The 27,756-nt window shown below is 36.4% G+C and overlaps 2 protein-coding genes and 1 long non-coding RNA gene across 4 annotated transcripts; 2 read left to right on the top strand and 1 right to left on the bottom strand.

Moving 5' to 3' along the window:
* Nucleotides 1–255: 255 nt before the first annotated feature.
* LOC114532434 lies at nt 256–26,351 on the bottom strand. Of its 2 annotated transcripts, none has more exons than XR_003687953.1 (4): nt 26,263–26,351; nt 15,845–15,930; nt 10,424–10,533; nt 256–338 (listed from the first exon to the last, which is right to left on the bottom strand). It is a non-coding gene; the product is annotated as an uncharacterized LOC114532434 (long non-coding RNA). The 2 variants fall into 2 exon arrangements; XR_003687954.1 differs by lacking the exon at nt 26,263–26,351 and adding an exon at nt 23,217–23,511.
* Nucleotides 21,060–23,107, top strand: LOC114532433 (methyltransferase-like protein 27). The gene is made up of 2 exons (XM_028553936.1): nt 21,060–21,299; nt 22,345–23,107. Exons 1-2 carry the CDS (start codon nt 21,174–21,176, stop codon nt 22,909–22,911), a joined length of 693 nt encoding a protein of 230 aa, XP_028409737.1. The 5' UTR covers nt 21,060–21,173; the 3' UTR covers nt 22,912–23,107.
* Nucleotides 24,653–26,130, top strand: LOC114532432 (methyltransferase-like protein 27). The gene is made up of 2 exons (XM_028553935.1): nt 24,653–24,855; nt 25,285–26,130. The coding sequence occupies exons 1-2, from the start codon at nt 24,676–24,678 to the stop codon at nt 25,828–25,830; spliced, it is 726 nt and encodes a 241-aa protein (XP_028409736.1). The 5' UTR covers nt 24,653–24,675; the 3' UTR covers nt 25,831–26,130.
* Nucleotides 26,352–27,756: the final 1,405 nt, after the last annotated feature.

The raw sequence follows: 27,756 nt of genomic DNA, 5'->3' as shown, positions 1-27,756 counted from the left end.
ATTTAAGTTTTCGTGATTCACGGTAGGTAGCCTAGGCATGAAAGGATTTATCAAAATGCCTGCATTAACTTTCAAACTGCGAACCGGCTTTGCTTGAAAAGTTCTGGCTTTTCTTGTATTTTTTGCCATCCCACAATAAGAGTACACTTAGGTGAGTTGTACAATGACTACAATAGCTACATGTTAAAACGGCACTGTAGAATATTTTTACATATACCCCTGCCATAGTTCATGGAGGTCCTACCTTTATATGTAGTCAATCGTAAACTTCGGTATAACCTTTAGTACTCCAAATATATTAAGACCAAGTCGTTGTTGAATCTCGCTGGTTCTGTATTCTATAATGAACACAAATAAGAAATGAGCTGATTTATATGATGACAGCTCTCACCACAAGATGATAGTGACAATATAACCCACTTGTAGTTAACAGAAATACCAAGTACAAAATACAAATAAGAAGCTTAATCTCATATTTAGCTCAATTTACACTGTCAATCACACAGGGACTGTGGTATTTAACGCCTCCACCATGAAATAACTTTCAATTGATCAATATAATTACATTAATTGCAAAAAAGTGTTTTTAATTTCAATTGGTGTTAGTTAGCTACTGTGTAAAACTCAATATAATGGAAAGAAAACTGCCTTATTTGGTGTTGTATAACCGTTTCAGTCACCACTTTTCTCGCCATGGAAATATTTGTTAATACTCTATTTTGGTCCTAGTCCATTCGTATAAATAGTTTGCCAACGATTTAAGTTGTGTTAAAGATTTCTTTAAGATATAATAGTCAAAGTTGATCACAAGACATGATGCCTTTCTCTCTGCATGCACTAAAAATGTTTGGCGTGCATTCAATTTTGATGGACTGGAAGAACACACTTGTTTTAATTACTCTTAATCGTGAAAAAACAAGTTGATATTTTAAAAGACTGAAGGTCAGAATTAAAGATTGTGGGAACAGGAAGAAAAAGCTAAAATAAATCAACAAAAACTCTTAAAGTAATCAAACGGCATTTGAAAGACATAAACAAGATTAGTTTCATCCCCAGCTTCGTTATGCAACAATTATTGCTCGGCCAGTCACGCCATAATTTTGATTTTGACGACAGAGTTGAAAAATCTGTTGATTAGGAAAATTGAAAACATCTCAAAACAAAACACTCCAAAATACGTTTATTTATATTGCTAAGAGAATATAGGTCGACTGGAGTGCTTCATATCATAATGTTCCGTCATGAAGTGGTGATCGTATGAGAAATATTTTTAAAATATTGAACGGGCAGGAAACTAGTATTGTGAACTTAATAATTAACTTGGTTACTTCGCATTCGGACCACAGTAAAAGTCAAGCATTTTCCAACAACCTGAGACTGCTCAATATATCTTTTTTATTTCAGTACATACAGCAATAATAGTTATAGTACTGCCAATGTTATCAGTATGTAGTTCAGTCCTCGTGAATGACAGCAGGTTATGGTATTATTACACGAATGTCAGACTAGTGTGCATGATGACCAGGCTATATGGTACTGTAGATATAATAATCTAATTTATATTCTACCTTTAATGATTTATTCTGCAAGTTTTTTTTAACCTTCCTCTCTCTATGTGTGGTACCAATTTCCCTAAAGATACGTAATTTGTAATTATCATGCTTAAAGCATCTGTATTTTGCGACCCAGCAATGGATATGAAAGAGTAGAGAAAGTATTCAAAGACATTTTTTTACAACTAACTGTATAAAGATGCTTACTTTCTAAATATAATATAGAGCGTAATAAACTTTGCAAATATTGCTCTGAAGCGTTACTATAGCACATGATGAGGGAATTTGTTCAATGTTTCTTATCACAGATTAATGTTTAAACACTAGATATGGGCAGCCTGGCCATGCAGTCTGGATCTGAGATACCCCAGATTTACCTGGCAGCTGAACGTTAAGAAAGAATGTACATATACGTCTTTTGAAGGTGTGGAAAAAAGAAAAGATCTTGATAAAGCACCTGCTTTATTGAAATTACGTCAACATATATCATCCTTTTCTGTAGTCAGCTCAGACTGCACTAGACTGCATGTATAACCACAAGTCCACAAGGACTAGTTATAACTAAAATGATCTTTATATATGGTATAGAACTACAGCGGACGAATGTATATACCTGTCTGAATATACAAATATCACTGAGGCAATAAGAATGTGATATTTTTGCGTCCTGAAAGTCTTAGCAGCGATGATGATAATTGCTCCAAGTGGGTCGCACAAACGAAAAGGAAATTGCCTTTAGGAAACGGTAATTAATTATTTCAGAAAGCAATGTTAGGCTTACGTTTCATGTGACATGTAGCTTCCTTTCAAAGGTCAATGCCGGAAAGAAAATTCCTTTTGTTTGTCACAACTTATACAAAGAATGCCTTTAGCATCCATGAAACTAATCGAAACAATTTCCAGGAAACGAGATTGTCTTTCATTTGAAGTGTTTTGTTTTTCACGATTGCGAATGAACACATGGAAACTATAGTGACTGGACGTTCTACAATTTTAAAAAGAGTTTGTGGCAGTGAAGACGAGCGTGTGTTGTGTCTATCCAGACGACACCTTTCCAAGAGGTCAGTAGAGACAATTAATTTCAATTTCAATTTTAATTTTACAACTTTATTGGATAACAATACCCAAGCGGCAAGAGTGCGAACGGGACCTTTAGACCCATGCGAGGCAACTCTCCCGTATTTAACATGCAGCTACAGTATTACACAAAACACACACATCTAGACACATAAGCACGTTGCGATTGTTAAATTACGTAACAGACAAGTCCTGGTGACAGAAACAACTACGATGTAATGACCAAGTGCAAGTCATGTCAACCTCAAAACTAGAGATAAACACCAGAACCAGAACACACAGAACCAGAATCTAGACACCAGAACGAGAAACACCAGAGGTCAAGGCCGGGTTATTTTAATACACATCTTAGTATAATTTGTTAATGTATATATATTATTGCATGACAAATGGAGAAAAGCTAAAATTGTTAGATATATATCTGCAGTTGAGTGATAATTATCGTTTGCTCTTATATATGGAGGAGTCTTATTTTATATCAAATTAAATCTAACGATAGATTAACCATAGGTAGACAGGAAATTGAGATTTATTCTAATAATTTTCGCACTTGGCTTCGCACAATATTTTGAGAACTTGTCAACGGATTTTCATCAGTGTTGACGGTGTAACACACGTCATAAACTTGTTATTTCTTATGATATTGTTATTTTAAACGATGACTATATGCACTGTTCTATAAACAACGGTTTTATTTGAAGATTAACCTTAAGGCTGTTAATCGTTTTGTTTTGTGAGAAAAACCAACAAAAACTTATTAAATTAGACTTTTAATCCTGAAAAGAACAATAGATCGCAGTATACAGGAAAACCAGCGCGATAAGACGGCAATCTAGAACATGCAATGAATCATATTGACACGATTTCAAGGTGCTGATGGTTGCAATAATCGGGCGAGTGTCTGCAACTCAAGTTCACAGACGTTTATTATAGTTCAGACATGAGGTTAAGCTTATTTAAGGGCGTAAAAATTATGAAGTGAATCACTCTAAATGTCTTTTTTTATTGAAATAAATCTTGAACTTTCAGACCTCCCGGTGGAGCTTACGAAGGACTGATCTTAACATTGATGAGTTACATCGAAAAGTCCGTACATGATCCACTAAAGAATTAACCTTTCCATCATTGGTGACAGCATTGCAATGGCACCTTTATTACAAAAATATCAATTTACTCATATATTTACACCCCCCAAACTATTATGGGTTGAACACTTTCATCTCTCCTCTTAACCTACACATTGTTCCAGACAATAATCATAATATTAACCTAATTAATCAATGTTAGACTCATTAGGTCATAACATACTTATAGATAATGAGCTTGTGCTATCACTAATTTACGACCCGGGTAAAAATCAATCGATTGAATGTAATTAAAATCAGGGAGTCATATTAGATTAATTGACAACAAAGAAACTGCCGTCTCCTCACTTCTATATTTTCCCTCAAAAGTTAGAAAAAGCATTTCTTGTAACAAATATTACCTGACTCAGATTGAATGTCTTAAGGAACTCTTAGTTCTATTTTTTCCAGACTTGTGCTTGCTTTCACGAGATTTCATAAATACGTCTAAAGCTACACACATGCGCCAATTTAAACACTTGTCATCTCCATATTAACAACATGAATGCCTTGTAGGGGGGTAAAATGCCTTCTTTGGAGCTATAGAAAACCATTCTTTTTGACACGGATGATTTCATTAAAGAACTATAGAGAGAATTCGTTTGTTTTGAAGTGGAATGACATTTTGGTCCAATTTCCTCTTTCAGTGTATAATGGCTTAGAGCCTAAATGTGTCGTTAAGAAGGAAACTTGTTGCTAAATATATCTTTAATTCTGCACAAACATTTAGGAAAACAAACCATAATGCATATTTGTGGCATTCATTTAACTTCATTTACAAAAACATGAAAAAGCTTTTATTATAATTCATATATAGTTCTTTATAAAGAGTAACAAACACAGAATATCATCTTCATTTGGTAAACTATGTTATAGCAACCACTTTGATAAACACTCTGAGGCAATATAATAACCATAGGTATAAACTACACCCGTTATAAAGCATTTATGATATGATCTTTATCTAATTCAATGTTAGGTTGATGCAATAAATAGACAGACAGAAATAGTGAAAGGAATGAGTTTAATTTCATTTTATCGAAGTTTTGATTGAACATATAACTATAAGAGGAAATAATTTAATGATAGAACAATAAATATTTGTACTGAATGGGACATTGTTATAAAATTTTAAAACTCAATTTACATCGTTTAGTAGTCTTAACACAAGTCAATGAGGACAACACTTAATTAAAAATTTCTGATGATTACGTCAGAGCCAAGAGATGACGCGAGTATTTGATTGCTTGGCCTTTAGCCTCACATCCGTGCAGCCGTGACGTTGTTATTGGAATGGCAAGACCTAGTTATTTCAGTGTTGCCTATAGTTTAACTATTCATAGGGAATACTGCCCCCATAACCTCGACACCTTAAACTATTTAACGCAAAACGTGGGCAGAATTCTTGCGTGGGTTGTATCCTATATTAAATAATCGTTTAATGTATCTTTCGTCGACCAGCACGGAATAATGTTATTTCTTTCGATCAGCGATATATTCTAAGACTCTTGTCCATAGTAACACAACAGGAACAAAAGCCACAAAAAGTCTTGCAAAGCAAGAAAACAAACGATTACATAACACGTTAGAAATGATATAGGCTACATAGCCCGACCTTTGGCTTCATTAGCGTTTCAACAACCTTCGTACATAAACTGGCACATGCACATACACACATCAAACACCTCAATTTCCTTTATCCTGCCAATCAACAAGTCTGCGTTTGAAAGAAGAACTCAAGTGATATCACTTGAAAACTTCTCAAATAGTTTGTTAAAACAATTATTCATCTTATAAAGAAACGAACAAAGAACAGACATACTCAATTCTTCAACACCGTGCCATTTCTCACACAAAAACGTTTCGAAAAAAAGCGAGTGCGTGCTGTTTACTCCACTAAATTATCGACAAAATTGACTTAGTTCCAACATGAAAGGTTACCCAAAATATTGACGTTTTTCGATACCGTACAAGGAGCTATGAAGGACGCCACGGATGTCTCGACTTCACAGAAAAATATTTTCATGTTTACATGCATGCAGGGATTAGACAGACAATTCCTTATCAATTGACACCTTTTCCTGGATTGTTTCAGTTTCTCGTGTGAATTCACAGAAAAAATTATCGTGACCGAGACCGCTTTTCTAAAAAAACTGCATGGCTTTTCTAAAAAAACTGGGCTTTTCTAAAAAAACTGCCCGGCGTTTCATCTTGAAGAAGGTAGTCGTGTTCTGACATAACAAACGTTGCATGAATTTCCTTGTTTGTGTCCTGGAATCCAAGAAGGAAACTTTGAAAAGAATTTATCCATGAGAGCAAAGGAGCCTGTGTTTGACCTAATGCTTGATGATGCTATAGTTTATCATGTCATATATCATTAAGCGTGGATCTAACCAACAAATGACACAGATGGCCCCGCGAAGTGCGAAGGAATCTTGTAACTTTGTTTTCCATTGAATTAAAGAGTAAAAACATTTTAAAATTCAAATTTTTAACACATGATATTGAACCTGAAGTTTTATTTAGAAGGTACGTTTATTTTTGGTGTTAACACTTCAACTTTTTGGCTACGAAGTTCTAGTGTTAATAACTTAGATATGTCCTTTCTCTGACCCTCCGATAAGACGCAAAAAAACGCGGAAGTATAAATGTGTGTACGACATTCTCCACCTTGTCCGTGAATTCATACAAAGAACGACAAAATACAAATTCTTAGGATCACATAACGCCATAATACGTATGGACGTATCCGTTTCATCAACGACGCCCAATAAAGAAAACAATAGTCCAATAATTGGCTTGCTTTATTACCTTAGAAGATATACAATTTTCTGTGTCTAATTTCCGTTAATCTTTTGAAAAACACAGGGGGGGGTGTGGGATTAGGTGATTATGTGTATTTTCCCACAATTTCTTGTTGCAGCGATTGTTTGGCACGAGCGATTGACTGGATCTTGCTGAAAGAATTACTACAACATGCGTGCGTGGGGTTACTTATGAATCAGCAGGTTATACGAGGAAGGTCTGGAAGGATGTAACACCTTTCCTTGCTTTTATTCCTTTTCTAGGATTGTGTACATCACACGCGGTTCATCGGGAAGCGAAGACTGCATGACATCATCATGCATGACATCATGTAAAATGGATATGTTTCCTATCGTGCATGGATTATCGCATGCAGTAATTTCTTACAGCTGTCATTCTAATGAGTTGGTCAAGCATCTGCTAAAAGTCGTCATCCGACAACGTCTTCCTCCAATATGAACCCATATTAGAAGGCAATAGAAGGGGTGTTGTTGCGTGGTTTTAAATTTTATGTTATCATCAAACGAACTTATGATGATATTTCTGTCATCCTCCGGAAAAAACTTCGCTCAAAACGTTATTTTTTAGGCAGTAATCTTAATGTGTTATCTTACTGCCCATGACTGATGACCCCATGCACGAGACAGACAGATCAATCATGCACTTTCTATGAAAGAAAACTCCAGAGCTCAGGTGTGCCAACAAAAAAAACATAAACTTAAAAGATTGTAAGATAAGATGGAGTCAGTCACGTTGAAAGTGCATGGAGATGTATTATCAGTATAAGTTAGTTAAAGAATATCTTATAATATTTTTTGTCACAATACTCCAAAGGAATTCTCACGACGTCCGTAGCAACTAACTATCCATTATATAAAGTTACTCTGGAAGGCAAAAGAACCTTCATTTCCTTGAAAGCTTTATTTTGAATGTTGTAGTATAACGAGAACAAAAATCGTATTTACCCCAAGAGAAAGTCGTCCACGTCTTTATTATGTCTTTCTTAAACAGCCAAACCGTAACCCAAAACTATTTTGCAGGGGTGTAATTTATACCGAAACAAAAGTCTCAACACTTGTTTGCGTGATAATACTGGCTTACAGCTGAACTACACTTGAAACATAATTGAGAAATTAAGCTACTCCTTGAAGATTGTTTTTCAAACTGCTTATACTTGCTTTTAGCGCGTGATAGCTACCCCCCCCTACCCGAATAGTTTGAAGTGGAAAATATTTTACTACGGTATTGTTTTTGTTTTTCTGCTCAAGGAGCTTAAGTAATTGAGTAAAGAGTGCTTCACGATACGCTGAGATGGCTCATCTCGACCGATTGCCCGAAACTGATAATGAGGAAAACTGCGCCGAAGATACTGAAGGGTGCAGAACTTTGGGTGCGAGAGTCTGGCTCGATTTCATTCATGCTTCCATCACTGAGTTAATTAAACAATCCTCAAATGAGATTCATGTCAAGTATGTGATGCCTCGCCCTCGTATTAAACAACTTTTATAACATTCCTTCCCTCGCAATATTTCAAATTTCCGCAGCCAAACAGGGTATTAAATTTACTGCGATAAATATGCGCGACATGCAAGGTTCTCTTTATAGACTCGTAAAGTTATTTATTTGAAGGAGTTTGTTTTTCGTCTGCGCCATCACCTTCAGCGTCCTTAACCATGCAACTTGCAGCCAATTTTATCTGTGTCCTTGAGGTTGACTTCTGCGATTGGCAAGTCTATTGGCTTTAGTATATTGCGGAGGCTTGAACCTGGCGCTAACAATCAACTATCTCTGCGTCATTACTACGAGAAACCTCGAACCGGCGTTCCTCTCTTACGTGGATGAACGGACATTCCGTTTACCACAGACAAAACGACTTTATCCGCTTTTGTGCGTCTTCTGGCTGAAGCTTAGCCAAAAAGCAGATCTGTGCATGGACCAACAGCAAGAGAATTTCAGGAATCACAACGTCAAAGAGATTTTTCTAGGATACAATTCACGCTGACGCACCTATAACTCGACGCGACATCATACAGATTTTTCTGACATTATAATGACTCCGCGAAAAACGTAACCACTTCCCAAACCAAAAAGGTGTTCCTTATTAAAGGTTTTTCTTAATCTTAGAGTGCAAGTACATGCATGGGCACTGGAAGAAAGACAGACCGCTGCAATGCAATGGAATGCAATCTCATTGTGATTATAGTTTCATCCTGCCCTATCTTAGAGAGGAACGATTGCTAGGAACCGCTCTTTTTCCTTCATGGAAGTAGAGTTTCATCCGCCGGTCTACCTGATTGACGATCCCAACGCAATTGGCCGCGATTGATGACTGCATGATTTAATCAGAACAATATATGTTCAGTGTAAATCACTCGCGGCCCAGATCTGATATAAATCGTGTTTATTCGTGATATATATATATTCCTAAATATACGTGATGCAATTTTTTGCAGTGATTTTGTCACTATTTAATCAATGTTTTAATCAATTTAATCAATGTTTTAATCAATTTAATCAATGTTTTAATCAATTTAATCAATGTTTTAATCAATTTAATCAATGTTTTAATCAATTTAATCAATGTTTTAATCAGACATTGTCCTAATAAACACTTCCCATTTCATTTTTTAACTTTTTCAGATGCTCTTAGACGCTTTGAAAATATCCGACTCTGCGCAGCCAGCCCAGCTGTCGCAAAGCCGTCAGAATGCCTGAATGTGTACTGCATGAGGTTCTTATTAAACACAAATTTTGTCACTGAATGATTCTTAATATCCAATTGGAATGTATGACACTGACTTGTTATATTTCTTATATCATATCTATATAATTGTAACATTTGTCAGTTAAAAAAAACTCTCTCAGTAAAAATATTCCATATAAAAGGGGTTATGACATCAGCACTCAATATACAAGACGCCAAAGACCAACGTAAAACGGTAAAAAAATGCTAAAAACGTATTTCAAGATCTCTCAATCATCGTTAGATAGCCTCTATTATATACAACTACACGTAGACTGGTGTCATAAGTTTAAAATATCCTTTCATCAAATTGCTATAACATAAAGTACCCAGGATTTAAAGGCAATAATCCATTTATTCCTGATCAACAGAGAGCGCGTGAGTATTTTCGGAACTGTTTCCTGAGCTGGGATATATAGATGTTTACTTATGGATTAAATATAATTGAAATTTCCTATTATGAAGCACAATGAAACAGTTTTTTGAAAACAAATAAACGAAACATATAAGCAAATACAACTGAAACATCAGGAAATCGGACGTATGAAGAGTATATTTAAATCTTTAAATCAACTTCCTAATTCCTATATACTTCTTTGTGCATGTCCCAACATAAACGTACGCTAAATCATTTGTCTATCTCGCCCTCGGACATGCAGCCATATTTTCTAATTCCGTCACAACAGAAACCCATGCATGTTCAGATTTAAAAGACGCAAATTCATCTCACCGAATTCGTCTTCAAGGAAACTGCTTATCGCAGTTTGAATTACGCAAACATAAGATACGTAATTTCCTGAGTAATTATATATATGTCGAAACCTATACAGCTTTTTATTATAACTCTTCAATTAACGGTTCATATATATATAGATATATGTGCATGATTGTTACTAAATGATTTTTAAACAAACAAGCAAATATTCATTAATTTGTATAGAGCCATGCATCGTCGTAAAAGTTGTTGACAACTGCTCATATACTTTGAAAAGAACACACACTTGTGTTATGTAAATTCGGGTCGGGCCTTGGCCTGAATGTCATTACAATCAAAGATAATGGTTTAAACTGTTTTAGTTTAAGGCAGATACGAATAGTCGAATACAATTTTTATAACATACCGCTTTACAAATACTTTCGTTTCTTCGTTTTATATCCAAGACAATTCCTTGTAACGATTAGTTTTCTCTCTTCTCATGAGATGTGTTCTGATGTAGCACGATCCCGTCCTCTATATATATATAAATGAAAATAATTACCGGAAGGAAATTATATAGTTTATGATGAGAAAATGGAGAGTTATATCCGCGTAAAAGATCGATTGTATTATATGACACAGTTTACCCTCAGGGTGTTTCATAACATTCATTATTATGGGTGGGTGGGATGTCTTCCTTAACCACTTGCTAATATTTCACGGGATTTAGAAATATTCTACAGAAAGAGACCGAAAGGTCCTTTTAAATGGAACAAATATCGCTTTAGAGATCGAAATATTTCCATGGAAATTCCAAGGTTAAATATTTTTCTGGTCTTTATTCCGTTACGGAATGTGATGACAAGCAATATGCTGGACTGCGCGCTCTTTCACGTTTCAACTATTGTAAAAGATTGCAACATTGAGAAAGTTTTAAGACGGAAATTTGAAAATTTTAGAAATACTTTTTACGTCAATCTCACGCCAGCTCTGAGGGAGTTTTTCCTCTTCTAGTTATTGTCAAAATCCCAACACGCTGGTTCTGTTTTGTGTTTGACCCCACCACACTCTGAGCCAACCCTCGCCACACCCACCCTTGCCCCACCTTCTGTCTCACACACATTTGCCCTTTCCCTCGTAAATTTACAGCGTTTAAAAACCTTATGTCTCCGTTAAAAAGTCAGTAATGTACAAGATATGTTAAATATACTTCGATCTTGTACACTGAAATTAAACGAAGCATTAGAACATCAATTTCCCCATCGTTTTTAATAAATTCAACAGGGACGTGACTGGTGTGTGTATAATGCAATAATTACATGTAGGAGCTCCATCCAGTAATTGTTTTCGAGTCAGTGGGCGTGGTATTTCAATACAGGGAATTGAAAAATCTACATTCCAGTCAACGGGCGTTATTGAATGTATCCCGGATTTTCCTTGTTTAAACAAACAACTTTAATCAAGAAAATTAATTGTTACATGACTAAAGATCTGATAAGAACGTCAAAATCTAATTGTTGAACCAAACAGTGAACCAAAGTTATGAAGGATTAAGAAATGAACTTGAGGTTTCCGCAACAAATCAGGACATTTGATATATTTTTGAAATGAACGACCAAATTATTTGAACAGAGTTGTCTGTAGTTCTGGGTGTTTTCATGTTAAGAATACGAAGCAATGTTCCTAAATTATGTTACATAACAAGCGAATTAAAATATAATATGAGAAGAGTTGCATCTACCTTTTGCCAAAGCCCGTGTTACTGAATTATGAAGACCGCTCTACCACCATCAAATATACAAATGATTATCTGAGTCTAACGAGCCAATAAGGTAACCGTAATAACTCAATTATTTATTGATCAGTCAATGATATAGTAATTAGTCAAAAATTAACTGATTAATGAAATAACGATTGAATTCTAATAACTGAGCTATTGAGTTAGCCTCTGGCTTTCATATATAAATCGTCTCTATGACGGTACTTCACAACTGAACTGACACAGTATGAGGACAATCATCAGCATTCATGGATATCTGTGTACAGATATGAAATTCACTTTAATTGGACACCGTTAACAATGAGAGCGAAGTGAACTGTACTAGCAACTGCGGTAAAATTTAGTTGTATTTTAGACGTTCTCATTCACTTAAGGATAATTGCATCATTCTCTTCAAGTCGTTTGAGAATTGACCTCACAGTAACTGAATGTGATCTTTATTGTAATTCACTAAAATTAAACTATAAATAATGCAGCAGGATTCATATGTCATATGAATTCAAGATGATATAAATGGATACTTTATGATAGCTCGTGATACCTCTCAGTATGAAGCGAATTCTAACGAGAGGATAACTTGAATTCCTAAAGCTGTTGAAAGCTGACAATCATAACATGAGCAATAACAATTTAATTGTAAAAGTGCCGCGCTCTTTAAAACTAAGTTTCTCAACTGAAAGAAGACAGACATTTATACTTCAGATTTCCCCATATTTGCAATAATTATGTCATTATCTTGAAGGATCGTAACTACTTTATAAAAGATCTTTAATCGTAACTGAATGATTGCCAAATAGCAATGGAGGAAAATAAAGCTTGTTGTAATTCTTTACGCAAGTAACGAAGCAAAACAACAGAAAAGGTTTAGTTTATGAAGCGACACAGGACGTTAGTGAGGTCATCAATTTAATATCATTCAAGATCATCAATTATTATTTCGTCTCGTTTTAGTGCCAATTCTCCTCAAATAATACTCAATATTAAATCATCTTCAGGAATTGTACTTAGTTATATGAAAACAATGACGCACATGCAGACTGTCTGATTTCAACATCTCCGTGGAATGTTCGTACCCAGGACCTCTGGCACTGGCTCAAGACCAGAATGTGTTGATTCTCAGTCAGTAATTTCATCGTCATTGAACTTGTGTTTTGACAGATTCCCAATTTTGTCTAAAGTGCCTTTGAAACTGAGCATTAAATATTAGTCACATCATGAGGTGATGTGATGGATGGAGGTCATTCTGGTATTGTCATGAAACGGAGCCAGATTTTTACAATAACCTTCAATGAACTTGCACGTACAGGTGAAAACTGACATAACAAATTAATCAACTGAATTGCAGTTTGATTAAAAAACACTTTAATAACAAAACCACCGGCGACAGTATGATAACACTGTCTTCAAGTGTTCCTGAGACCAACACAAACTTGCGAGTGCGAAATCAAGCAATAAGTTTAGAATTTCAATTTGGTTGTTTTTATGCATTTTTCAAAGATATTCTTGAAACAGTGCAAAGAGGAATCGATAAGAAACAACAAAATATTGACCTAGTCGATAGTTGATGCTCGTGACGAGCAGTATACTCGTTCTTGATGAAGGTCAATAGCGTGTGAAAATACAAATGTTGGTATCATAAGTGACCTATCCATTTTGGTTACCTATCCACAAAATAATCCCAATCTATCCACATATTTCAATCTTTCGGTCACCAAACGAACAGAAACCAATTCCTTATCTCATCCTGACGACTCTCGAATAAAAATGATCTGCTGTGACATGCTACTTGTGAAATGAACCTGCTTGATTTCCGCAATATCATTCTCACCAAGTGTGGGCAGTCTCACGATCCTCAGTGTTGTTTACAACAAAACATGCCCACCGTTTGATCGTAATTGTTCTATTAAAACAAGTTAAACAAGAAAATCATAAGAGAGAGGTCATTATTTGGCTTTTAATATCTTCGAATGTATCGACATGAAACGTTGAAAGAACACAAAGTTTTCACTTCGTCGAACGGAAGACAGAATAAGCAGTTTAGAAATGAAAGGAACGAATTTAAATATATTATCATCGGAATGAATGAATTGAAATAAATCTCGAGTATTCTATACAAATATAAATCTATTTCTATTTTCTAAGGCATTGTAACGAAATATGTGTAATTTTGCGTGGGATATCCGGTAAAGAAGTCTCAAGTGGGGGCTTTCGTTTCAGCTTGAAAAAAACGATATTTGCTTCGAACTAAATAATTCACTTCTGCGTAAAATCAATGGCTTTTCTTTTAATCTGATTATCTGACTAGAAGCTGAACACACGCAAGAGTTGCATCTATCAATACTAGAAACTGCATGAGCTGGCCACGAAATGATATTTCCAATTTACCACATCATGCATGGACAGCGGTAACAACTAACGCAAGGCAAGACAATTTTTATTTCAAAACAATACCATTCCTAACACTTGTCTTTCAAAGTCTGGATATTTTTTACCATGTTTATGTAAAAAGAAATATATTAAATATTGAGTCTAAGAAGACTCTAAGAGTCCATACGCCACGCAGGAGAAATTTCGAGAACACTCTTTTTCTATCTTTACATAGGAATTGGATTCGAGAGTTTTATACGAATATATAGATAAGAAAACGTTTATTATTCTCGTGAAATTTCTCAATATCGGGGGATTAATTTCACAATAAAATGAAGTCATTCCTTTTTTGATTATTGTCACGATTTATTTATAACTTTTCCGTGAGACCTTCCGATCATTTACCACCCCGGTTAATGTATCGTAACCCAGACAATCCCTTACATCGATCACATATTGTCATCTCCTAAAAAAAATCTTTCTAACATTCGTTGCAAAAGACATAAAGTATGTACATATAAAGTAATTCACTGGTTTTCTAGAAAATTCTAATGAAAAATGCATGATCATAATATTGTTTCATTAAAGTGGCACGGAACTTTACCGAGTTGAGTAAAACACAAATACACAGTAAACATGAATTATCGAGGCGATTATTGAGGCAATTAATAAATGTAATGATGTTTACATAACAATCAGTGTGATTACCAGGAGAGAACTGTGGTATTAATGGCAAGTTTTTGAGTGAGTGATTATGAGTTGCCACTAGCTAGGGGGTGAAGAATCCCACCTCGGATCTTGTATCCCAAATTGAGGATAAGAAAACATACGAGAGATCATCTGTGTAAGTTCAGTCAACTCTTTGAAATAATATATTTGAGTAACTCAAACTCTGATCTTTCTCTAATCTTTATCGCCTCAATAAACTAGGAAATGTACCTGTGCATGCCTTTACTGCATGTTTCTCGATAATTTAATTATCACTAGCCATAACGAACGAATACACGTTGCTTAAACTGATCCATCATTTACGAAACCATATTCATATTATCATCCATTATGCAAGTGAACGAACCATTATAGGTAGCTATAACAGCTATCTTTAAATTCAAACATTTATTTCATCTATATATAGTTTTAGGTGTTAAATGCAATTGAATAGGATTTGCACTAGACAAATAAATAATTTGACAATAGTTTGAATAAATTTCAACAGGTTATTGCAACAATACCTTTGTAAAGATACCTCAATACCTCTTTTTTCCAAAGCAAATGCAATATATAACCACTAGTTGGTTTCAAGACAACATCGATAGCAAACTTGTACACCGCTCTCTCTGAGTGGAATTGCAATTTATATCCGATCGGCATTTTTTATAAGTGGATAAATCAATTATCAAAACATGCGTTTATATTATTGGTCGACTGCCTGAAGTGGCCTTATCGTAATCAACTAGACTCTACTGGCAGCTTCCAACACATATAAAATATTCAACAGTGTAACAACAAAGTATTTAAGAACAGACATATATTATATGTACGTACTGTATATAAACTATACATTCAATTGAATATAAACTATATATTCAATTGACCAAAATATGTTCCAATTTTAGGCATTTGGAGTGTTTAATTGTGACATTTATGGGTAATTGCAGGAAGTGAGTTTAATGGAATATAAACAAAATTACATGTTACCATGATGTTGTTGCTAAACTAAAATCCACTGAACATGTTCAATGCAGTATTAGTGAACATCCTCGTCTTGTAATCTTTGCCAAATCCTATAAGAAACAAATCATATTACAAACTCAAGCATTAATCTCACAATCATCAATGAAATCAAACTGAAAAAATTAGCCCGAAATACTTTGAGAGCCTAAGGTACATTTGAATTGAAAAGGTGCTTTTTTTAGACGATTTTGGTTTGGGAACGAAGCTATATGCTGCTTGCACGCAGCTTTTATAAATAAAGCCTCGAGTCTTCAAGAGAATGTCTCGCGTGCACCTGCAAATTGGATTAAATGACAGAAAGCTGGTTGGCTCCATGTTTTTTTATCCTTGGTGAAAAAGACTAAACGGACAAGACAGGGGAAACTGAAGAGAGACATGCCAAATCGTTTGTAAACCCTAGTCTGGTAAAAATACCTGATCTAGCTGGGGTGTGTTGAATTTAATTGCGGAATGCCAAGTAGATATATTTTTATCTTCATTCAATTTATAATTGCAGCATTATTAATTTGCGGTTTTTTGATTGGGACATATTTGTGGTTTTAGCTCAAATGATCGTTAAAGCTAAATTGCGCTGAAAAAGACACGTTTCAGCAAATTTTCGTGGCACAAGACATGAATCACATGATGCATATTTGTTAGCGGACTACAACAAAGACTAATTTTGAAGACGCTTGTCTACAGCTGTAAAGGACCTTTCCAGCTCTTTAGCTGCGTGATTTTAAATGTGCTGGAATAGTCCGTCCAAGAGTGCAATTCTCCAGCTGAAGTAACGCTGAGTCACGGAGGCGACTTAAGAGAATGTTTAATACAAAATACTTTTCAGTGCAATACGATTGTTAGCAATCTGATGCTGACTCATTAAGCAAACTCAATTCAAAGAGAATTTAACAAGGTTACGCCCCATTCTTTAAATCTTTTCGATATTAAAATTCTGCTGGAGGATAAATGCGCTAGTGGTATAAATAATGCGTGTAAATGTTGTGGATGGTTGTATATGGTGTCACGATAGCGTGACATGGAATTCCAGTAGATACTTATCCCCTTTAAATCAAAGAATATCGCCCATCGGTATAACTACTAATATGGAATATATATCTTCAGGGCATTGCCCGTCATGCATGGTTTAAAGACTTAAATTACATGTTTAAAAAAAGCAATATTCCATTAAAATATCGGCTCTTGGATATAGAAGGTACCAAAAGTAGTTTGATGAGTGCTGAAACTAACACCGACAAAAACAAGGGTGAAAATTCCTAATGAATGCTATCATAATACACCTCCCCCCCAGTTTTGTCTCTAGCATTCTCATTTATCCAACCTGAAAACCCTGGGTACGAGGTTGACGAAAACCAGGAACCTACAAAGAAGCATTGGTGAATTACAAAAAGATCTTAGTTGCGCAATTTCCGGAAGATAAAATGACAACTTCTTTCAACTGACAAAAGTTTCTTCTTTTCGTGCTTTTTTGAAATTGATTATCGTTCACTAAAGTACAAAAACACGACACTTTAAACATCTTTGCCTACCATTTTCTTTCAATATTGTTTGGACGACTTTGAATGAAATTTATGCAAATCTATACGGAATTCGATGGAAAACTAAGGTGTCTATCATCTCTTTTTTTCAGATAGGAACCGTTAAAGTGTTGTTCGAGGACTTTCCTGAAACGTGACAGGAACATTTAATAATCATTGGTTATATAACATAACGGAAGCCTTTGTACTTTCCATAAAACCTATGAACAAAGATGGCGTTGATGAAACGGCAATCATGACGGGACAAAAATGAACAATTTTCGTCAATAAGTATATTTACATCTTTAATTACTGCAAGGCCTCATTGATCACTACACGTTGCAATTTCTAAAGTCAAATTGCCGAGAAAGTAAATTTAACTAAATCAGCCTTTGCCCAGCTGAATTAGATCCTCATCATTACGTCAGAAGCGAAATATTTGATAAACTCCAAACCTGTCTGGAATTCTTTGGAAATTTTGCTCTAAATAGTCTTTAGTGAGGGGGGTTTTCAAATAGGGGAGTCAAATTTTATCCTTAAATGCGAGAATTCGAGCGTAGCCGAATCCGTTCACCACTTGACAGGTCTCAATTGACAAGAAATTGGAGAGCCGCCTTAAGAATGAAAGATTGCATGTCGAGAATTGATCGTGAAAATCATCACGAACGATAACGAGCTCTGAATAATCAATTTCATGCATATTATAACTCTATATTACTTATAATCCCACACCACAGGACGTCATCATACTATAGAGAGTTATAACGTACACGTATTGTAATATTATGTTATTATGACTGTGGAACACTTAGTGCGGGAAGTTTCCTCATTTCCTTTGCACTTAAAGAAATGCTATGAATCACGCACAGTCGGCACAGCTAGACCACACAGCGAGAACGCTCAAAACTACAAAACTCCAATGGCATGAAACATGAAACTTCATCCCTAAATGAAACATTCATTTTGTATCATACAAAGTGTTGCAATATGTTTGCAACTAAGTAACAAACTGCTTTGCAAGCGAGATTTTCAAGTTGAGAAAACTGTAACCGTTGCAATGCACAAGCTCAGTCGGATAAATGAATCCATCGTGAAGCTGAATTTTCCCCGGCCTAATGCAGGAAATGTTTAGTCTTGTGATCATGGTAAATCCCAGGGAAGTGAGAGGCGGAAAAATACTTGAAATGATGAAATCTTGTTGTTATTGTTTACGCCTGAAATGCTGGAAAACTTTGGAGAACTTCAATGAAATAGAAAACAAGGAGGAGCCAAGGATCTTTTTGAGGTCAGGGTCAATTTGTAAAGGAATTATTATGAATGACGCAGCAAATTGAAATACTGCATGGTGATCTTCGTACACAGTCTCTTCGACGTCATTCCTCCATCCTGAGTGAATGTCCTGTTTCACTGGTTTTAACCAACATCTAAAAACACAGGCACCATCATCGAGTATCCCCGTGGATTCCCAACTCTACGCTAGCCAGTCTATTGAGTCAGGTACTCATTTACGTATTTCTCAAAGAAAAAGAACTGGTTCAAACAGTCTTTATCTCACGACATACATGATTGCACCTCGTGATCAACTCGTTACAATTGTTAAGGCCATAACCACGCTATTCTAGTGTGATGGAGTTGATGTATTTCAGTTGAAAGAAACAACTGTCTGGTTGATTTTGTTCAACGGAGCCCAGAAAAAGTGTCACTGAAAATGCAAAAGTGTCAGTGTGATCTATTGATTCATTCTATTCTGCACAGCTGTACGACCCAGTGAAATCTATTGTTTCACTGAAACGACCTTTCCTCCAAAGCAAAAAAAAAGGAATCACGAGCGAAGATATGGCACTGCGAGATTGGTATCTGAAAGGTCGCCATACTTTAAACGCAGATAGCATTCTAGAACGATAGAAATTTAGGTCTTTACTGTGTTCCCATACGTATAACGTATTGCTTAATAGGCTCCTAGAATGCTTGGGCCTACCACCCTTGTTATTGCCCTAATGTCTGATGGTGCAGTCTACCACCATCTCATGATTTCATCTTGTAGTCCTTTTGTTAAAATTATCACGGCGAAAACGCAATCGATGTTTTACTGCTGTAAAGTTGATGAAAATGCTGATCTAATAAAACAAATGTTTGATGTTTATGAATGATCTCTGGTATTGTTTAATTCAGAGACTCAGCCATGCAGAGACTGGGGAGAGTATTCAGGGGTTAATTAAGGTGGTTTTTAGTCGATATAAATTTTTTTTCGAACCATATCCGTTCCATATATGTTTAATAACAGTGTTTTTTGTATGCAAAAGAAAAATTTGGAAAGCACGCCAAAAAAAAAATTTGGGAAAGAACGTAAAAGAGATCATCCAGCCTATGCCACAATCTAACCTGGTTATACAACCGGCTGCAATATACAGCATAGTTACAACTACGAAAGGTGCAAGGACAGTTGCTATAGGAAGAACTCCCCCCCATAACTCACATCTTAACGGCCGTCTAAGGGGGAGATGCACTACGGCCCCCAGACCATGATGTATGTGCACCTAACCGTTACGTCTCAGTGAGAAACAGAGTATGCATCGCCACAAGCCTAGCGCGTCATAGACGAATCAGCTACAGTGGCTAGCCTTGAGAGCGAAGATAAATTTAACGTATTTAAGCTTTTCCTGGTCTCGGGGGGCGGTCCCTAACAAGTATATACATAAAAAACGACTATAAAGGCACACGCTTGGAAATGTCAAGATTTAAACGCCTAAACGTTTTTTAAGTGTTTTTTTGCGAGAAATTTTAGTGTTTTGATATTCTTTTAGAAATTTTAGTGTTTTGAAACAATCCTTGTTGGTTTTTAACGTCAAAATAATCGTCATTCTCGAAAGGAAACTCAATATAAATGACTGAACGGCTTAGTTTACCAAAATGTTTTGTTAATTTTGTGTTTAGTATAGCCGCTTGATTCGCCGGTACAATTTGGGCCTAAATTGTAGGTATTTATTTCACAAGTTTTTATTTTTTATCTTCGTTGATTCTGTTCTATTTTCGGGGAATATTAAAGTTCGATCTTTCTTCTTTATTTCTTTTATTAACTATCCACCCTGCTACCTGCTACAACCGTTAGCTGAGGTTACAGTCGAAAAAATGGCTATCTGGTGGATTTCGTACAACAGGCCGCAGGAAAGCGTCATTCCTGATTGCGCAAACGTCTCGCAAAGGTGTACACCACTCCACGTCCAACTGCACGTTCACCTCGTTGATGAAAATTTTTTCCGTAACCAATCGAAAGCACCCTAACAATCGAAAGCATCTGTGCTTACGCCATTACCACCCATTGCTAATTGAGTTCGAAGTCATAGATATATCTATGTTCGAATTTCAACCCGATTTCGGGCAGGTTGAGAGTGCGTGTAAGGAAAATACAGGCCCGCGGCCGCGATGCTTTGTATATTGTTTTCTCAGTAGTTTTGACGTGTTCGACTGTTCGCGACTATTAGGCGAGAAAAACGCAATCATGAACAAAGATATCGCATTACGGGATTGGTATCAGACAGGTTGTAATCGTTTTTGTTAAAATTATCACGGCGAAAACGACGCTATTTCGGTGTGGTATGGCTGATGTCTTGCAGTCGAAAAAATGGCTATCTGGTGGATTTCGTACAATAGCTCAGTTACCGAAAAATGACGAGCAAGTCCTCCAGGAATTTTAATATAGCTCAGTGGTCACATTTCACTGGTTTTCTGATTTCTCGTGATTGACTATAATATCGCGATATAAACAGAAAAACACAATCATGAACGAAGATATGGCATTACGGGATTGGTATAAGCAGTATCTGACAGGTTATGATTTCAACGCAGAAAGCAAGACAGAAGATTGCGAGAAATTTTATAGAGATCTTAGCAAGCGCTATGATAAGGTATTGAATATCAGTCATGTTATATGCCATCCAAACTTCCTGCATTGACTATTGAGGAGCCCCTTTGCAAGATAGTGCATCATTTTTTATCATAATGCTAAATGTATTGCTCTCAAACATTGTTTGTGGTTTTTTGAGGTGAAAAACAAGATTATGAACAATCCTTCAATTATCCTAAGGCTGGCAACTCTCTCCATAGCAGCCCGATCAATGCGGTCGTATACTATCTTATGTATATATAATTATCCTAAGGCTGGCAACTCTCTCACAAAAAATATTAATACCATAGCTTGAAACACAAAAATCACGCTAGTTTCTTGAAAATAAACTAGATACAAAACACCTTGGATATATTTACTAAATTTATCTGTCGTTTTTAGACTTGAAAACAACTTAAAAATGCTTAAATTTTGCAAATAAAAAGTGTATTTTTATCGAAATTTTGTTAAACAGAGGCGGGATGCAATTCGGAAAAATGTCGGCAAATTTCTGATTGACTGTTGAAATGTCGGATCACGAAGACCAATTCAACGAAGAAAAAATGTCGTCGTGGTTTTGTATCTAGTTTTTTTTCAAGAAACTAGCGTAATTTTTGTGTTTCAAGCGAATGTATTAATGTATGCATTATATTTTTTGTGAGAGAGTTGCCAGCCTAAGGGAAAACTATATACATAAGATAGTATGCAGTACCCGCATTGAACGGGCTGCCTATGATATTACATGCGAAATGTATTGCTCTCAAACATTAATTGTTTGTGGTTTTTTGAGATGAAAAACAAGAAAATGAACAATCCTTCAATTATAAAACGCAACAGACCCTGGATACGAGGTTGCATTTCATACAATACTCGTTTGTCTCGTTAGTCATTACCAAGTTACAATAATCGTCTCTGAATATAAGTCTCTGCATACCTGAAAATATTTTTTCACGTATTAACATTGTTTTACGTCTGGAAACTCCGCTAACTTTGTTAGGTTCACAAAGTAAGTTAGGTTGGTGAATCAGAAGCACTCCACAGTAATTCCTAATCATGTTTTTATATAGTGCATGGTAGATATGAGTTATGAAGCCCCGGTTGCAACAGCTGACATTCTATGTAAATATATGGAGCAGTTTGGGTACAATAAAGATGTTTGTATTCTTGATTTTGGTTGTGGTACTGGACTGGTTGGTGAAGAGTTAAACAGGAGAGGTTACAACAATATCGATGGAGTTGACCTGTGTGCTGAGATGGTGGAAAAAGCCAAGGAGAAGGGTGTGTACCGGACACTCACCCAGGGGGAGATGGCATCGGAGGGGTGTGAAAAGCTTGGAGTGGGGGCTGATCAATATGACGCAGCAATATGTGTGGGAGTGATGAGTATGGGTCAAGTGAAAGGCAAAGGTTTTGATGATTTCATTCATGTTCTAAAACTTGGAGGTCTGGCCTGCTTCACAGTCAGGAACATTGTTGCAGAGGACCCTGCCTATGGTTATGGCGAGAAAATGGAGGAATTGTGCAGTGCAAAAAAGTGGAAATTGCTTGAGAAAAAAGTTGGTCCCTATCTTATAGATGATGGCTGTTGTATATTCTGTTTTCAAAAACTGAAAACTATTAATAGGAACTACTAACTCTCCTGACAAAGGCCCTCAGGTCAAAACGTTGTGAAGTGTTTTGTGGATTTTAGGCAGTTGTTATACCACATTTGATGCTAAGTTGTTTGAAGACGCTGCCATGCTGCTCCCTGGTTATATTGAAACTATTAATAGGATGAACAATCTAATTTTTCTAACTTTTTAAATTTAAATGTAGAATGTATTAAAAATTACTGGGTTATGGTAGTTATATTTTTTAAATTTTTGCTTCTTTCACCAGCACTTTCTACTTGGTTGAATGTCCTAATGTTAATGTGCAAATTAATTAGCAAATTAGGTACCTGGTCCTCCAGAACGATTGAAATTTAAGTCTTCACTGTGTTCCCATTCGTATTGCTTGATAGGCCCCTAGAATGCTTGGGCCTGTCACCCTTGGGGCTTGGTATTGCCACAGTGGTATTGCTCTAATGTCTGATGGCGCAGTCCACCACCATCTCATGATTTCATCTTGTAATCCCTTTGTTAAAATTATCACGGCGAAAACGCAATCGATGTTTTACTGCTGTAAAGTTGATGAAAATGCTGATCTGATAAAACAAATGTTTGATGTTTATGAATGATCTCTGGTATTGTTTAATTCAGAGACTCCGCCATGCAGAGACTGGGGAGAGTATTCAGGGGTTAATTAAGGTGGTTTTTAGTCGATATAAATTTTTTTTCGAACCATATCCGTTCCACATATGTTTAATAACAGTGTTTTTTTTTTGTATGTAAAAGAAAAATTTGGAAAGCACGCCAAAAAAAAAATTTGGGAAAGAACGTAAAAGAGATCATCCAGCCTATGCCACAATCTAACCTGGTTATACAACCGGCTGCAATATTCAGCATAGTTACAACTACGAAAGGTGCAAGGCGGTTGCTATAGGAAGAACTCCCCCCCATAACTCACATCTTAACGGCCGTCTAAGGGGGAGATGCACTACGGCCCCCAGACCATGATGTATGTGCACCTAACCGTTACGTCTCAGTGAGAAACAGAGTATTCATCGCCACAAGCCTAGCGTCATAGACGAATCTGCTACAGTGGCTAGCCCTGAGAGCGAAGATAAATTTAACGTATTTAAGCTTTTCCTGGTCTCGGGGGGCGGTCCCTAACAAGTATATACATAGAAAACGACTAATAAGACACACGATTGGAAATGTCAAGATTTAAACGCCTAAACGTTTTTTAAGTGTTTTTTGCGAGAAATTTTAGTGTTTTGATATTCTTTTAGAAATTTTAGTGTTTTGAAACAATCCTTGTTGGTTTTTAACGTCAAAATAATCGTCATTCTCGAAAGGAAACTCAATATAAATGACTGAACGGCTTACTTTACTAAAATGTTTTGTTAATTTTGTGTTTAGTATAGCTGCTTGATTCGCCGGTATAATTTGGGCCTAAATTGTATGTTTCTTTCAGTACTAACTATCCACCCTGCTACCTGCTACAACCGTTAGCTGAGTTTACAGTCGCAAAAATAGCTATCTGGTGGATTTCGTACAACAGGCCCCAGGAAAGCGTCATTCCTGATTGCACAAACGTCTCGCAAAGGTGTACACCACTCCACGCCCAACTGCACGTTCACCTCGTTGATGAAAATTTTTTTCCATAACCAATCAAAAGCACCCTGTGCTTACGCCATTACCACCCATTGCTAACTGAGTTCGAATTCATAGATATATCTATGTTCGAATTTCAACCCGATTTCGGGCGGTTTGAGAGTGCGTGTAAGGAAAATACAGTCCCGCGATGCTTTGTATATGTTTTCCCAGTGGTTTCCACGTGTTCGACTGTGCGCGATATTAGGCGAGAAAAACGCAATCATGAACGAGGATATGGCATTACGGGATTGGTATCAGACAGGTTATAATTTGAACGCAGAAAGCAAGACAGAAGATTGCGAGAAATTTTACAGAGATTTTAGCAAGCGCTATGATAAGGTATTGAATATTAGTCATGGTATATGCATCCAAACTTCCGACATTGACTATTGAGCAACCCTTTTGCAAGATTGTGCATCATTTTTTTATCATAATGCGAAATGTATTGCTCTCAAACATTGTTTGTGGTTTTTTGAGCTGAGAAACAAGATTTTGAGCAATCCTTCAATTATAAAATGCAACAGACCCTGGATACGAGGTTGCATTTCATGCAAGACTCGTTTGTCTCGTTAGTCGATCCGATCGTTACCAAGTTACAATAATCGTCTCTGAATATAAGTCTCTGCATACCTGAAAATATTTTTTCACGTATTAATATTGTTTTATGTCTGGCGAAAACTCCGCTAACTTTGTTAGGTTCACAAAGTAAATTAGGTTGGTGAGTTAGAAGCACTCCATAGTAATTCCTAATCAATAATCATGTTTTAGTGTGTGGGAAATATGAGTTATGAAGCCCCAGTTGCAACAGCTGACATTCTATGTAAATATATGGAGCAGTTTGGGTATAATAAAGATGTTTGTATTCTTGATTTTGGTTGTGGTACTGGACTGGTTGGTGAAGAGTTAAACAGGAGAGGTTACAACAATATCGATGGAGTTGACCTGTGTGCTGAGATGTTGGAAAAAGCCAAGGAGAAGGGTGTGTACAGGACACTCACCCAGGGGGAGATGGCATCAGAGGGGTGTGAAAAGCTTGGAGTGGGGGCTGATCAATATGATGCAGCAATATGTGTGGGGGTGATGACCTTTGGTCAAGTGAAAGGCAAAGGTTTTGATGATTTCATTCATGTTCTAAAACCTGGAGGTCTGGTCTGCTTCACAGTCAGGAACGCAGTTGCAGAAGACCCTGTCTATGGTTATGGCGAGAAAATTGAGGAATTGTGCAGTGCAAAGAAGTGGAAATTGCTTGAGAAAAAACTTGGTCCCTATCATTTAGATGATGGCTGTTGTATATTCTGTTTTCAAAAACTGTAAACTATTAATAGGATGAACAATCCAATATTCTGGGGATTTTTATAATTATTTCATTTTAAATGTAGAATCTATTAATAATTCCTAGGTTATGGTGTTTATATTTCTGGACTTTTTAAACTGCTTGGGTCCTTGGCCTAATGCTCCCTAGCAAACTGGTTTGAATGAAAATAATGCAAACAATGCAATCTTGAAACTATAAAAGTGTTTACACTACATTCATAATTTATTTACGTCCTCACCGCTATGCCACCACCGCATATATAATTAAAAGCTGGTTAATTATTAAAAGCAGGTCACCTTTTTGGACGAAATCTTTATTTGGTATTGTTCCTGTTACTTTTTTCATATTTCATTATTTACCAAGTTTAAGGGCATTTTGAACGTTGTATATTTACTTTTGACAAATTTTTAAGTTAAACAGGAAGTTATTACCTTATCATTTGTCCTCTCGAACCTTTCTACGACTGGCGACGACATTGATCAGCCACAAGTTGAATCCGCTTCGGTAGAATTCTCACGAGTTGTTGAAATAAAAAGAAAACCAAGCTGAAAATCTCGTTCGATTAAAAAATTACTCGTCGTGGAAAAGATGAAGTTGCTCAACCTCGTGCGAGGTTAGAAGTTGCTACCATCAGGGCGCTGTAAAACACATATGTGTTTTACAGCGCCCTGCAACCATGCAGTTTTGCCCAGTCCGTTTCCCCAAAAATCCCAATATAGCTCCCCCAAAATCCCAAGATTCCCTATTTCCCCCCAAAAAATCCAAGAATTCTAACCGAAGCCTGGGGCCCCGGGTTGCCCTCACAGTTAACTGTGGACTGTAACGAGGGGCTTAGGTCGAAAATCGAGAAGAACCTTTCTTGCATATTTTCATGATACGATCCGGTTGATCTTGAAGGACCCGGTTGATCTTGTTGTTTGAAACATAGTTTGAAATTATCTTCTCTGTATTCTAAAAATCCCAAGAAAAATCGCAAGGTCTTATTCCCTCCCTGGCCTGGCCTCCCCTCCCATCAAAGTTGGATTTTATATGCAATGAATTGGGAATAACAATTGAATGTGCTCTTAAAATGGCCATAAACACTAACGAGAATGCAGAGTTGACTGTCTGAATGTCTTTGTCGCTGTTTTACTGCTGTAAGGTTGATGGAGATTCTGATCTAAAAAAATAAACGTTTGATGTTTATGAATGATCTCTGGTATTGTTTAATTCAGAGACTCAGCCATGCAGAGACTGGGGAGAGTATTCAGGTGTTAATTAAGGTGGTTTTTAGTCGATATAAATTTTTTTTGAACCATATCCGTTCCATATATGTTTAATAACAGTATTTTTCTTGTATGTAAAAGAAAAATTTGGAAAGCACGCCCAAAAAAAAATTTGGGAAAGAACGTAAAAGAGATCATCCAGCCTATGCCACAATCTAACCTGGTTATACAACCGGCTGCAATATTCAGCATAGTTACAACTACGAAAGGTGCAAGGCGGTTGCTATAGGAAGAATTCCCCCCCATAACTCACATCTTAACGGCCGTCTAAGGGGGAGATGCACTACGGCCCCCAGACCATGATGTATGTGCACCTAACCGTTACGTCTCAGTGAGAAACAGAGTATGCATCGCCACAAGCCTAGCGTCATAGACGAATCAGCTACAGTGGCTAGCCCTGAGAGCGACGATAAATTTAACGTATTTAACCTTTTCCTGGTCTCGGGGGGCGGTCCGTAACAAGTATATGCATAGAAAACGACTAATAAGGCACACGCTAGGAAATGTCAAAATTTAAACGCCTAAACGTTTTTTAAGTGTTTTTAGTGAGACATTTTAGTATTTTGATATTCTTTTAGAAACTATCCATCCTGCTACCTGCTACAACCGTTAGCTGAGTTTACACAAAGGACCTCTCAACAGTGTGTGATGTGACAGGCA

The sequence above is a fragment of the Dendronephthya gigantea genome, unplaced genomic scaffold (assembly GCF_004324835.1).
Source record: "Dendronephthya gigantea isolate DGI-Jeju-01 unplaced genomic scaffold, DenGig_1.0 000079F, whole genome shotgun sequence".
Classification (NCBI taxonomy): Eukaryota; Metazoa; Cnidaria; class Anthozoa; order Malacalcyonacea; family Nephtheidae; genus Dendronephthya; species Dendronephthya gigantea.
The sequence above is the reverse complement of the archived record's forward strand: the minus strand, read 5'-3'. Positions and strand labels throughout refer to the sequence as shown.

Excerpts from the sequence above, each read along its gene's own strand:
- LOC114532433 (XM_028553936.1), top strand. The coding sequence starts at position 21,174 with ATGAACGAAGATATGGCATTACGGGATTGGTATAAGCAGTATCTGACA. Across the intron at positions 21,300-22,344 it reads TTAGCAAGCGCTATGATAAG|TGCATGGTAGATATGAGTTA; the intron begins GTATTGAATATC and ends GTTTTTATATAG.
- LOC114532432 (XM_028553935.1), top strand. The coding sequence starts at position 24,676 with ATGTTTTCCCAGTGGTTTCCACGTGTTCGACTGTGCGCGATATTAGGC. Across the intron at positions 24,856-25,284 it reads TTAGCAAGCGCTATGATAAG|TGTGTGGGAAATATGAGTTA; the intron begins GTATTGAATATT and ends ATCATGTTTTAG.